At 32.2% G+C, this 13330-nt stretch overlaps 1 protein-coding gene across 1 annotated transcript in view; it reads right to left on the reverse strand.

The window, feature by feature from the left end:
- Positions 1–9285, reverse strand: part of LOC106457445 (unconventional myosin-X-like) — a 71416-nt gene extending 62131 nt beyond the window's left edge. Inside the window, exons 1-4 of the mRNA XM_022383390.1 lie at positions 9153–9285; positions 7945–8053; positions 5592–6166; positions 1580–1729 (exon numbers count right to left, since the gene is read on the reverse strand). Of these exons, the coding sequence (XP_022239098.1) occupies positions 1580–1729; positions 5592–6166; positions 7945–8053; positions 9153–9203 (885 nt within the window). The 5' untranslated portion in view covers positions 9204–9285. The remainder of the gene's footprint in view (positions 1–1579; positions 1730–5591; positions 6167–7944; positions 8054–9152) is intronic.
- Positions 9286–13330: the final 4045 nt, after the last annotated feature.

Raw genomic sequence — 13330 nt, forward strand, 5'->3', positions numbered from 1 at the left:
ACTTGATGTTATAAATTATAAGATAGAGTTAATAAGTTTCTACATTATTCAATTGACAAATATGAAATTCAAAATAGAACATGTTCAGAAATCGGAGAAGTTATAATATTACCAATAATGCAGTTCTGAAGACAGAGTGCTCACCATAACTCAAAATTTGATTATTTGCATTTGTGTAGGAAGCTTTCAAGCTGTTTCAGCAAAAATGCATCAAAATTAAGAAAATTACTCTCAGAAAATGGAGGAAAATGCATAAAATTTAATACAGAATTCAAGAGCTTTCAGGACCCTAAGGTGAGCTCTGGACACCCAGGCCATATTGGGTGCACCTGTGGTGTACATTCTTACTTACTTATACTCTGGGTGGTAATTTTGGTTACGTCCTTTCAACCTCAACGTGTTTGAGGACAACCAGGGGTGTTCAGAAGCTTTTTTCTCCTTCTCTTCAACCCTGCTGCTTGGTGAGGGATGTACATATTCATGAGTATTATAGTTTGTCCTGGATTTGGTTTGACCGGGTCTGGAGCATACATTAAGCTTAGAAAATCAGGCAGCGGCGCCTTGTGTACATTCCCTTGCTTCACTCGGTTAAATAAACCGTGCCCCCCTACATTTAGTTTGCCTCTTACACCTCTGATTTGACAGCTTTTACAAGGTAACTATAAAATAAACCTATATAAAATTTTAACTTGTCAGTTTTAATTACTTTAAGATAACTATGCTTTTGTATAAAATTTAAGAGAAATTAGGAATTTTTGGAAACTGCATGAAGTTAATTTTCGTGTAGGTTTTACTGATAGAAACAAGAGATTAGATGTATTAGTAGTAAGTTGTTGTTGACTAAAATAAAAGACAAATTTACCATCAGAATTTGAAAATAACATCATTTATATAACTACATGCACTGGAATGTACTGTTCCAATTGAATCCTAAAACATAAATATAATTAGCAAACCAGAAAGAGAACTTCAGTTCAGCATCTGTAAAAGTTACCCAATCTCCTAAGTGAGATCAAGTTTAAATAAGAATAACATATTCTTCTCAAATTGTAAAAGAACATTTTTATACAAAGTTTCATCCTCTCTCTTGGAAATCATTTTATTCTGATTATGTATCCAGATGGGTGGTACATTTTTAAAAATATTTTAATGAGAAACCACATATCAAAGTTCCAATTAACAGGACAGTGTTTTCCTTTAGTATTAGAATACTGATTTAAAGTATAAAAAATACTGAATAAGATCTATTCATCATAAACACATAAAAAAAAAACTATTGTGAAATAAGTGTCAAACCTCACTACTGTTTATGGTGAACATTCTTTAAATACAGTGTAAATACTTGTGATATTCAAAAATTCACTTAATCAAAACACCTTAATTGTTTTAACCCACATTTTAATTTTAATCAACATGTGTAAATAAGCCTTGAACTAACTTGTTCTCACAACTGCATTGATATATTTCAGTTACACATTAAACTGAAAGGTTTAATCAAATTTACTATTTCTAAGTAAATCACTTGGAGACTGTTAAAATATTTATATAGAATTATAACTGACACCAAAGAAACACTTACAGTGAAATTCTCAAAACCAAAGATGTCTAAAACACCTAAAAATCTTTTGCTGTCTTGACCTGGATTAGTACAAGTATTGATGAAGTTCACAATCCAAGCAAATGTCCGAGAATACAAAGCTTTGGCCATAGCATGTCTGTTATCTTGAGCCTAAAATAATAAACCAGTAATATTAAAAATGTGGATGAAAACTAGATAGTTAGAACTTCTGGAAGTGCATCTGAATGGACTTCACAGCTGTAATGTTTAAATATTTTTTACATGTTTTATATATGCAAGATTACCTACTTTAGTTGAAGTTTAAATTCACAGTTTCATTATATTTGTAATATGAGTATTTTCATCCTTTCTTAATTTTATATTTACCTTTTAAGAGGTCATACTTGGTAAACCACAATTTGTTTCATGAAGTATAGTTGGCCAAAGTAATTGAGTCGCAATGATTATGATAAAATATTCTATTCGGGGTGACTACAGAAACTTACAACCCATCTTTGCATATTGTTACAAAGTTTTTCTGGTTTCTCTGTGATAAAACGTTTAAGATAGTATTGTATTACCTATATGATTTATAAAACTCTAAAACAACAAAGTGTTTATGACCAAAGAAAAAAAATCAATTAAAACATATTTATCAGCATGTATGGAATAAAAATACTATAATGGAAATAACCCTTCTGAATTAATCTTATATCTTTCTTTCAGGTATAAACAAAACAGTTATATAGCATTTCCAAATAGAAAGTATACATAATACTCATATTTATCAGTTTTTCTCAATTCACATCTCAATATAGGATACTAAGAAAACAAAATTTCAAGTTCTTGTCTTTTAATAATAGATGGAAATTTAAAGTTAATTTGGATGAAACTTGGATTAATCAAAATTACTGTAATTATAGTGTAAAAAATATTATTATGTTACACTGAAAAATCATTCCACTAACATCAAAACAGATATGATGTTTAGAGAAATATATGTTAGTGAATATAAATGAAAGCTGCAAATGCAAGGAGTTGCTTGAAGTGTAAAGTGATCTCTCAGTATTACTAGCTGAAGTTTATTTGGCTAGAAGATATTATACCTCCTGTAACACTGTAGCCTGACAAATTACATCACAACAAGGACTTCAGTAATGCATTAAAATGTATGCATGTACTTACCCAAAGGAAGAGAGACCAAAATGTAATTAAAGCACTTAATCAATAGTCATGCTTTTAAAGCACTTGATGCATCATTAAGAGAAAATTGTTAGTCTCGTATGTCCTAATAAGCCTTAGCACATGTAATCACATATTCAAATAGAAGAAAGCTTAAAGAGAAGGGTGAAATCAAACACAGCTTAGAAGTGAAAATGATATGATATGATATGTTTTATAACAGGTTGGTTGTCAGACTGTGAACTTAAATTATGTTAACAGAGAGAGAGCATACTAATTATTAAGGAAATAAAAAAAATAAGCATCGGGAGTTGGAACAATATTTTCAAATCAGTCAAAATCATTTTGTTCATAAATCAAAATGTACAAATATATACATGTAAATGAGAGAGTAATGGAACAATGAAATTATCCAAACACACTGCTTCATAAAACTGCTAATGTGCTAATGTTTTTCACAATTGCATCTGTAGTACTAGCAATGTAATCAAGCTTACATGTACCATTTATAATAAATCCTGACTATATTTAATAGGGTGCTACTATAGCATGCAGTCTACAAAGATATTTACACTACAGCATACGGTCTACATAGATACTATCATCATCACTATTTTAGCTTTTGCTTATTTGCAATTGGTGCCATTTATTATAAATAACACTTTTAAACTAATAAAGTACAAAATACCATTACATAACATTTTGGGGGCAAATATAATCAGAATGAAATAAACTCAAACAAATAAAACTAGCACAATTATAACCTAAATTTAAGGTACTCTTTTGGAACACACAACTTATTAAATTATTATTATTTGCTGAACAAAAACGTGGATAAATATAAATTATTTAGCAAGAAATGATTTTTTAGTGAATTATTAAAATGGTGATGATGATAGTATCTGTGTAGACCACACACTATAGTAACACCTTTAATAGACCATCGTTAATATTAAAGAAATTATTTCCCCTTATTTTAGCGTTAATACTCTTCTTTTATGAAATAACTTAGAAACACACCATGAACACTTTAATGAATTATAATCAGCATGGTTTTCAAAAGAGGTTTTCCTGCTTTACCACTTTATTAGGGTTTTTGATAAGGATTTTTTTTTATGTGGCATGTTGTTTTATGTTATTCATATTACCTTTGAGAAAGTCTTTGATATAGTGCTTTATGAAATGTATTTAGTATGTTATTGTTTCTATGAAATCTTTGAAAATGTTAAAAATTAGGCTTTTGGTAGAAAATTGTTGCCTCATGGACATTTTTTGTTGGGCATAAAGTTATTAGTGAGGTTCCTCAATCTGTTTCGTAACCTTTTATGTTTGAACAGTTATGTCATATATTTATATAACATAAAATTTAAAAACAACAAGGGACCTCTTGGTTCATCTAGGCCATCTCATCTATTAATGTTTAGAATAAAGATAGAACACCAGCCCTTACGATTCATTTACCAAACCTTCCCTTAAACTCTGTTAAATTTTTTGCATCCACCACATCTGAAGATATCCCATTCCAAAGGCTAACCATCCTGTTAGATAATTAAAACTGTATTAACTGAAGATTATTCCTTCCCTGCCAAAATTTATATCTTTATTCCCTAGTCCTACCATTCTGATTATTAAGTATGAAAAAAAAGATGATGTATCAACACTGTCACATCCCTTAACAATATTAAACACCTTAAACAGATCAAGAGAAAATTTCAGAGGGCTTAACTTCTCCTCATATAATAGCCTTTCCATCTGATGTATCATCTTAGTAACCAGCCTCTGAACCCCCCCTTTTCAACAATTAAATGAATGTTCTAAGATAAAGAGCCCATGACTAAACACAATATTTCAAATGTGGCCTAACCAGTGACCTATATGATGAAATTATAACCTCTTTAGACTTGTATTTAATATTTCTGTAAATAAGATTTAAAACCTTATTTGCCCTACCACTAGCAACAGCACATTGCTTGGATGGCTTAAGATACTGATCAACCAGAACACCAATATTCTTTTCTTCCATAACACTTGTTATGCTTATTCCCATCAAAATTATATATATTACTTTGCATTCACCATAATTAAAGCCCATCTGCCATTTTTTTGCCCAACTCACCAACTTTGCCAGTAATATTTTCAAATTTAATGACAATATGGAAACATTATTAAAGGCCAATTCTATGGTGAGTTTTCGAGGAGTGGTTTAAGGTAATATTAATTTAAGATCATTGAATTTAGAAAAGTTGCAAGAAAAAAATAATAATAAAATCTGTTTACTGATTAAGTCTTACAGCTTCTGTTAAATGTCTCTAGCTGAGGTAAATAACAAACATAACTTACATCAAGTAATTTAGGTTTAAAACAAAGGTTTAAATCCAAGAAATTGTTTGTAATAGGAAATACTAATGAATGAGGCACTTGAATGAGGGATTACCTTAGGGCAGTTGACAATTAGGTTTTAAGCTTTGAAAGCTCAAGTCTAGACATTTCATTTCACAAATTTATTTCTGTATTATAATTTACCTGATGATATGTATTAGCTTGACTAATTTAGTTTTATTTAGTTGTTATTTTTTATAGATTGTGGAGTAGTAATCTTTAGGAACCAGAAATTCTTCTGTTATGTTGCTTGCTTTTATTTTTTTACTTTCTCAGATAGAAACATTACATTTGAGGCTAAAGTTGAAGTTCTGGCAATAAAGAAATGATCTTTCAATTAATGTACTACATTCAGATGAAAGAAGATATAAATTTTAAAATTCTTCCCATAACCTTTAAAAAGTCATAAGTCTAACAACAACAAAAAAATAGTAATATTTATTTGTATAATTAAATCAAAATAGATAAGCACCTCACTAAGTTTTAAAGGAATTTCGGTAACATTCCCTCGAACGTTGATTTGACGCTGTAGAGTAACTTGAGTCAACCCTTCTGGCTCCACTCCTAATAATGTTGCAGCAGTCATAATCACTTCTTCATCAGCTAGTGTTAGTTGACATCTTTCTCCATCTACATCAGCAAATTGAAGATTTCCCAGCCACAATATGGCACTGAGTACACTAAAGATTCCATCACACATTTCTTGAGGAAGGTTAAGTACTGACATAGCTAAACGCAAAGCATCAAACATGGCAGCATCATCAATGCCACTGATTTTGATACATCCACTTTGATTAAGGTATGAATAGGATTCAGGAGGACCAACCATATAATGTTCTCGCAGCTCTGCATTTCTCTGTGCCCCAGCAACAAACTGATAGAACACATGATAATTTCGTTCTTCTAGAGATTGAAATGTGATACGAGACTGTTCTAAAAGGTAGTCTTGAATTATACACCCTTTTATTTGATAATTTGAGTCAAAGCATACTTGAATAAATTTTCCAAACCTGCTGGAGTTGTCATTGCGAACTGTTTTTGCATTACCTGCAAAAATTAAGTTTACAGCAATCAGAAAATAAAGCAGCTTGAAATATAAAATATAAAGAAAAACAACAACTAATATATTTCTCATATACTTTGAATTTGAAAAACAAATCTAAAAAATCTCTATAAAGTTTAAATGCATTTCTTATAAAACTTGAGTCAAACTTTTATGTTAAATTAAGTAGTTGATAACCTTGCATCTTCTCTCTTTATTTGTTGTTCAAAATCAGAGAAACTCCAATTAAGGTACCATACAAAAACTATCTACATTCTACTACTTAAAACATTTTAACAGTCAAGAGGCAAACATCATATAAAAGACAATATGAGATAATGTTCTCCTTCCTTTTTTCTTTTGTTATTCAATCCCTAATGACCCCATGGATGTTAATTGCATACCCTGTTTTGTGGAAGGTAATAATTAACTCATTTTGCTGATTAAATACTTGTGTCTTTAAATTTGAAGCAAAGAAAGGCTACAAAAAAGTGAAAATTTGTTCTATTTAGGGGTATTTTTATCCCCTTTCTTGAGCAAAAGTCCTAAAACAAAATAGTCCACATACAACATTGGAGGGTTTCATGTTATCGTGCAAAAAATTACAGTAATCAATCCAGCCAACTCTGGGTGATGCAAGACAAATGTGTATAAAGAAGTGGAAATGTGCCTTATTTCTGGGGCTTTTTTTATCCTACCTTCTTGGGTAAAAATCCTAAAACAAAATAGCACATGTACAAATGCACATACACAGGGAGGTTTGAGAGTGTTTGGCCAAACCCCCCTTTTTTTTTATGTGAAAAAATTATGTTTATATAGTTATAGCACAGCTGCTTATGGTATTTAACATTTCCTACATAGTCTACATTCTTCTGATGAAACATTAGCATTTTTGGCTTGAAATAGTAACATGCCCCCAGACCCCCCATAGCATTAGCATGCTTTGCATGCTGATTGTGCTCCGCACAATATGTGTTGGCTTTGATCTCACAAATTAGAACCCCCCTTTTAAACATTCTGCATACAGGCCTGGTACATCATCAGACAGTTTTCAATTACAATACAAAAATTACGGAAACTGAACAAGTTAACCCTGAGTGATGGATGCTAATACACATATACACACACACACACATTGTGGGTCATCTCTTCTAAAGTGCACGTGCACCAGGGATAAAATTCTACTGATACTCTGTACCAGCACTTATTTGATCTGCTTTTCATCCAACCCACAAGCTTTCCATCATACTATCAGAAAGTAGTTACATCACAAATCACAGAATTTAAAAAATCATTAAATATTCTTCAAATGAACCAATAAATGCCCAAACGACATTAGTTCTAGTTGGCAACAAAATCATGAAAAGTCATTTAGCAGTTTTTATATCAATTATTATTAGTCCAATCAGAGAGTCTCATATGGCTGTGTAATTTGTAGGATTGGTCAATAATGATAAATGCATCCAAATGACACTTTTTATTGGCTGATGTGCTGATTTTTACCTACTCCTGATACTAGCCCATAAAATGTCTTTTTTTTTTGCCTTTCAATAGAATGGGAAGCTAAAAAAAAAAGCAGCTGAGGTAAGCTGTTTAACATATATTTGTTTCTTTAAAATCATCAAATCAATGGTCGCATATATCTTATTGTTTTTTAGAAAAATATATAAAACAATCACACATATGAACAAAATCCTTTGTTGTATGCATATATGATTACTTGCATTTTTTTGTTGCAAATTTTAAGCCCTGAAATGCATATTTAACTATATTCACTTCTTACCAAAAGCTTCTAAAATAGTGTTGGCTTCTAAAATTTGTTGTTCTATCCAAGTCGAGACATTAGTTGTAACTGTACACAAATACTGGAGTATGAATTTGGTGCTCTCAGTCTGGAAAACACAAAAGTAAACAAAATTTAAAGTTTTATCGTACATTAAATAATTTCGTAAAGTTTGTCTTAATAACAGAAAACTGGCTATGCTATTCAATATTTTACATCAAATATAAAGCGTCAATTAGAATTCAGTTTCAAAACTCTAACAGATGAGCATCAGTTTTAGCTATGCTGATGTATGCTGAGAAATACATTATGATTGGAGCTTATGAGGTTTTAAGCTTGTATACCTCAAAAGTCTATTTAATGAATTCTTGAAGTATTAATTTTATATCAAATATCTTAAAATTTAGAGCAATATAATGATAAAATGGCAGTTGACATTCACTGAAAGTTATTATTATTATCCCTTTGAAAACTGTTCACAAGTATGTAAATCTACTTTGGCTTTAGCACCACAAAAATATCCAAACTAAATTTATTCTAAATTTTTACGAACACTGCAATTAACATTCTTACATCTCTTGTACGTGAGAATAAGGATATATAAACAAACAGCAGTATAAACTTAAGTCATAGACTGGGGAAAAGATTAATTTTGTTATTATTATTTACAATTAAATTTAATGATACAGATTCTACAAGCTCAGTATCTACTAAAATTAAAAATGCTAACAATGTTATTATGAAACTGAAAATACAAAAAAAAACGTTTTAACACAAATATGTGTTGCAAAATTATTATGTGCGAATTAATAAAAACTGAAAATAATAGCTCTTATATCATAATAATAATATTAATAGTTATTTATGATATCAGTTATCACTAAGTTAATTCACTAATACGAATTGCACTTTCCCTGACAAGATTAGCCTTTTAAATTTTGAGCTAGCTGACTTTTCTGTACATCACCTCTTAATTAAAAGATCTAAAATTAATTAAAATATATCTGTCTGACAGAAAACAATATTTTTGTTATATTGTTATAAGCACCATGGCATAACCTTATCAGGGTTTGCATTTCTACCTTCCTGCACAATAAAGTAACTTAGGTATCCATTATGTTTGTTTTGTTTGTTTTTTGGCTTCCATTTATACTATATTACTGTACATTTATGTTTGTGACACTGAATAAGTACTAATGCATATTTACTTTGCCTGCCCCACTCTCTCCACTGATAACGCAAGCCTGGTTACAAGCCATAGACTGGAGACTATTATATGCAGCCTCAGCAATAGCAAACACGTGAGGCTCATTGTGACCAATCTTTTGTCCACTGTACCGCAGCACCCAGTCCTACAAAAAACAAATCTAAGTATTATCACAATATAATAACCTCTATTTCTTATAATGTGTACATTATGATACAAACTATATCTAGCCCTATGTAATTAACTTCCATACACATAATCATATCTTCCAAGTTCTAAAATTATGTTGCAAAAATGATGTTCATTTGAACTTTGAAGTATGAAATGGATTTTTTTTCCTTTGTACCGATAAAAATATGTAGTTTCCTTTAAAAGTTACGATTTAGGCGCCAAAAGTCAGTTTTGGCCGTTTAAACCGTAACTTTTAAAGTGTTATATTGCTTATAGTCATAGTCTTTTGTCTCTCAATTTCTAACTGGCAGCGACTTGTCGTGGAAATAAAAAGGAGATCGACCTGAAATGCTACTTTTTACACATCTGATTATGAGCCGCAATGGACAAATTACGAGGAATGTGTAGGGGGGGGGGGCATATGCCGTTAGCTTTGATTTTGATAAAAATGTAGTTTTCCTATGTATTTTCAGAGTGAATTTTACGTACACAATTAAGTATTTGTACGTTATTTTTCTACTACTTGAAGGCTTAACTGCTGAAACCACAAGAGCTATAATCACCATACAGCAAGCTAATTAACATCGTTTTTTAAATGAGGTCATATGATTGCGAGTCTTCAACCCATCCAAGACTTAACTTAATATTATAAACATCACGATAATTTCCATTGCATTATTCAAGTCAGTGTACTATCCAATGAACTTAGATACTTGAGAACACTTAAATAATACAAAATACTTGTATCAAAATAGGGCAGTTAATGGGTAACTAAATAGACGACTTCACATTTAATTTATTAGCCTGCAACTTTAAAAGGTTTCTGGGCGTTAACATTTATAATAAAATGTCACTAGTTTCAGTCACAATGCTTTGTTACAGTATCGTAAGCTAATGAGGTTTGTTTATAATAGTTTAATGAATTAAATCATTGTCACAGTAGAACGAACAACATTTTCCATGGGAACAATTAATTAGCTACAACATTTCAAACCGCAGTATAGCTATTTATAATTTCAGATTTTTTACTTAATTTAAAAGCTCAAGTAGTTGTACCAGAGTTTTCATTATGCTGTATATAGTCTCATGATAAATATAACCAAAACGCTGAGCTTTAAAACAAAAAATTCTAGAGTAAAAGTAGTCGTTCCTTTTCGTTTAATATGTCCAAACGTCTTGAATCAGCTCTATTTTTTTTTATTTTGTGTTTTTAAACTGATAAGAGTTTAGTTACTATATTATCTAATTTCTTTTTCAAACTGTAAAACACACAGAGTACTCTACATCCTATAAACATAAAAAAACGGGAAGAATGTTTTACGTCCCTTCATCTATATGAGGCTCGGCATGGCCAGGTGGTTAAGGCGCTCGACTCGCAATCTGAGAGTCGCGGGTTCGAATCTCCGTTACACCAAACATGCTCGCCCTTTCAGCCGTGGGGGCGTTATAATGTGACGGTCAATCCCACTATTCGTTGGTAAAAGAGTAGCCAAAGAGTTGGCGGTGGGTGGTGATGACAAGCTGCCTTCCCTCTAGTCTTTCACTGCTAAAATAATGATGACTAGCACAGATAGCTCTCGTGTAGCTTTGCGCGAATTTCAAAAACAAACAAACAAACCAAATGCGCCATTTGTGGGGATCAGCCCCCCCCCCCCGTTTCAAACCACTTTTTTATTTAAGGAACAATACACATATCTTAAATGTGTAATTTGTGCAGTCGCTTTTATTTAACGATTTCTCAGCCGGTACCTACAAATATAAATCCCATAATCTTCTCAGCGTTCTGCCTCAGCGGCAAGTTTGTGAGTGCGATCCCAACTTGTATTGTTTTGGTAATTTTGTTATAATTTATTTGTTGATTTATAAGCAGCATAGGAAATGACTGCGCAAAATTCTCCCATACTAAAATGAATTTTGATTTTTTTTATCTAAAAAAAAAAGAAAAAAATTCCCGCATAAAGTTGCCACCCCTTCCTTCCCCCCTACTAAAATATGAAGTGACGTCCCTCGTGGGTTCACATCCCATTCGAAACAAGATTTCCAAAGATAACATTTTGTAGCATCTAAAATACCAGGAACAATCGAGTGATTGGCATTATACAACTAAATAGCTTCAACTTGGATGAACAAGATAAAACTTATTACTGCCATTAGCTTACTCTTTCAATGTTATATGTTTAATTAAGTTCTATATAAAGTTGTAGAGAAGTTAAATACGTTACGTTAAACGATTTTGGAGCCTCACCATGTGTTACAGTCCATGTCACACGCCCCCCCCCCCCCCAGTGGCACAGCGGTATGTCTGCGGACTTCCAACGCTAGAAACCGGGTTTCGATACCCGTGGTGGGTAGAGCACAGATAGCCCATTGTGTAGCTTTGTGCTTGACTTGAAACAAACAAACAAATAATGTACACGCCAATATAATGTTTTACGAATTTTCTAAATGAGCCCAATATGTAATTGTATGATTATACAATCATAACATACAATACTCTGGAAGATATATCCCATGTAACATTAAACTATTTACAATTTACTTTGTCAGTTTTTATTTTTCAACAGAAGGAATTATTTGCTGATATCAAAGGTTTCTGCAGAAATGTTTTTTCTTTTTTCTTCAAAACATTATTTTCCCGTCTCCAAATGTTTATCTGAGGAGCTTTTTCGCACATGCTCTTTTGTTTTAGCCCAATGATTTCATAACAACATTCCTCCTTGTGTATATGACATATTTGGATATTGATTAGCGCGATCATCTGTGTTTAAAAATATTACGCTACGTGCCACGATTCAGTCATTTTTCCTAAAAATATTGAACATTTTCAATTTTTTTAGATTACCTATCGGTTTCGTAGTGCACGGAAGCAGCAACGAGATGTCGTGGGACAAGACACAACGATAACCTGATGATGGCAAAACGTTGTACGTTTGTTACTTGGAATAAAGTTCCCTTCGTTATCCATTCATGTTGGCTCTAAACTTTAGTACCGTGGAATTGTGATTCTGTTTAATTTTCAGCCCGAATTTCTCGGATATTTCAATGAAAAACTTTAAAAAGTGTAACTATATTTACAAAACAACAACCCTCCACTTGTTTTTTTTTTTTTGTAATTTCGCGCAAAGCTACACGAGGGCTACCTGCGCTAGCCGTCCCTAATTTAGCAGTGTAAGACTAGAGGGGAAGGCAGCTAGTCATAACCACCCACCTCCAACTCTTGGGCTACTCTTTTATCAGCGAATAGTGTGATTGACCGTCACATAATAACGCCTGCACGGCTGAAAGGCCCAGCATATTTGGTGGGACGGGGATTCGAACCCGCGAACCCTCCACTAACGACAGTATATTTAGGTATTGACTTTGGCGTTCTTTAGCGGTTACATAATTCCGATTAGTTTATTTTTTATTTTTTGAAAAAAAGAAAGAAATTGCAGCTGATATGGTAAGTAGAACTTGTGCTTAAAAGTTGCAAAATCTCAATTATCTATGGTGTCTTGAGTATAAACACAATGATTGGTACATCCATGATCCTAGAGGTGTCACTTACAACTCGCGTAGTTTGATGAGGGCAATAAACACGATAAACACTTGGACATCAACTTCAGTCCTGTCATGGTATCGGAGATCGTTGCGACAAAATTTTGTCGCCCAAAAGGTCACTGGCTTAATAAGTTAGGTGTCAGTACACAACAGATTTGTAGTCACTGGCTTAATAAGTTAGGTGTCAGTACACAACAGATTTGTAGTCACTGGCTTAATAAGTTAGGTGTCAGTACACAACAGATTTGTAGTCACTGGCTTAATAAGTTAGTTGTCAGTACACAACAGATTTATAGTCACTAGCTTAATAAGTTAGGTGTCAGTACACAACAGATTTGTAGTCACTGGCTTAATAAGTTAGTTGTCAGTACACAACATATTTATAGTCACTGGCTTAATACGTTAGGTGTCAGTACACAACATATTTATAGTCACTGGCTTAATACGTTAGGTGTCAGTACACAACAT

Source organism: Limulus polyphemus, unplaced genomic scaffold (assembly GCF_000517525.1).
Source record: "Limulus polyphemus unplaced genomic scaffold, Limulus_polyphemus-2.1.2 Scaffold332, whole genome shotgun sequence".
NCBI classification, from domain to species: Eukaryota; Metazoa; Arthropoda; class Merostomata; order Xiphosura; family Limulidae; genus Limulus; species Limulus polyphemus.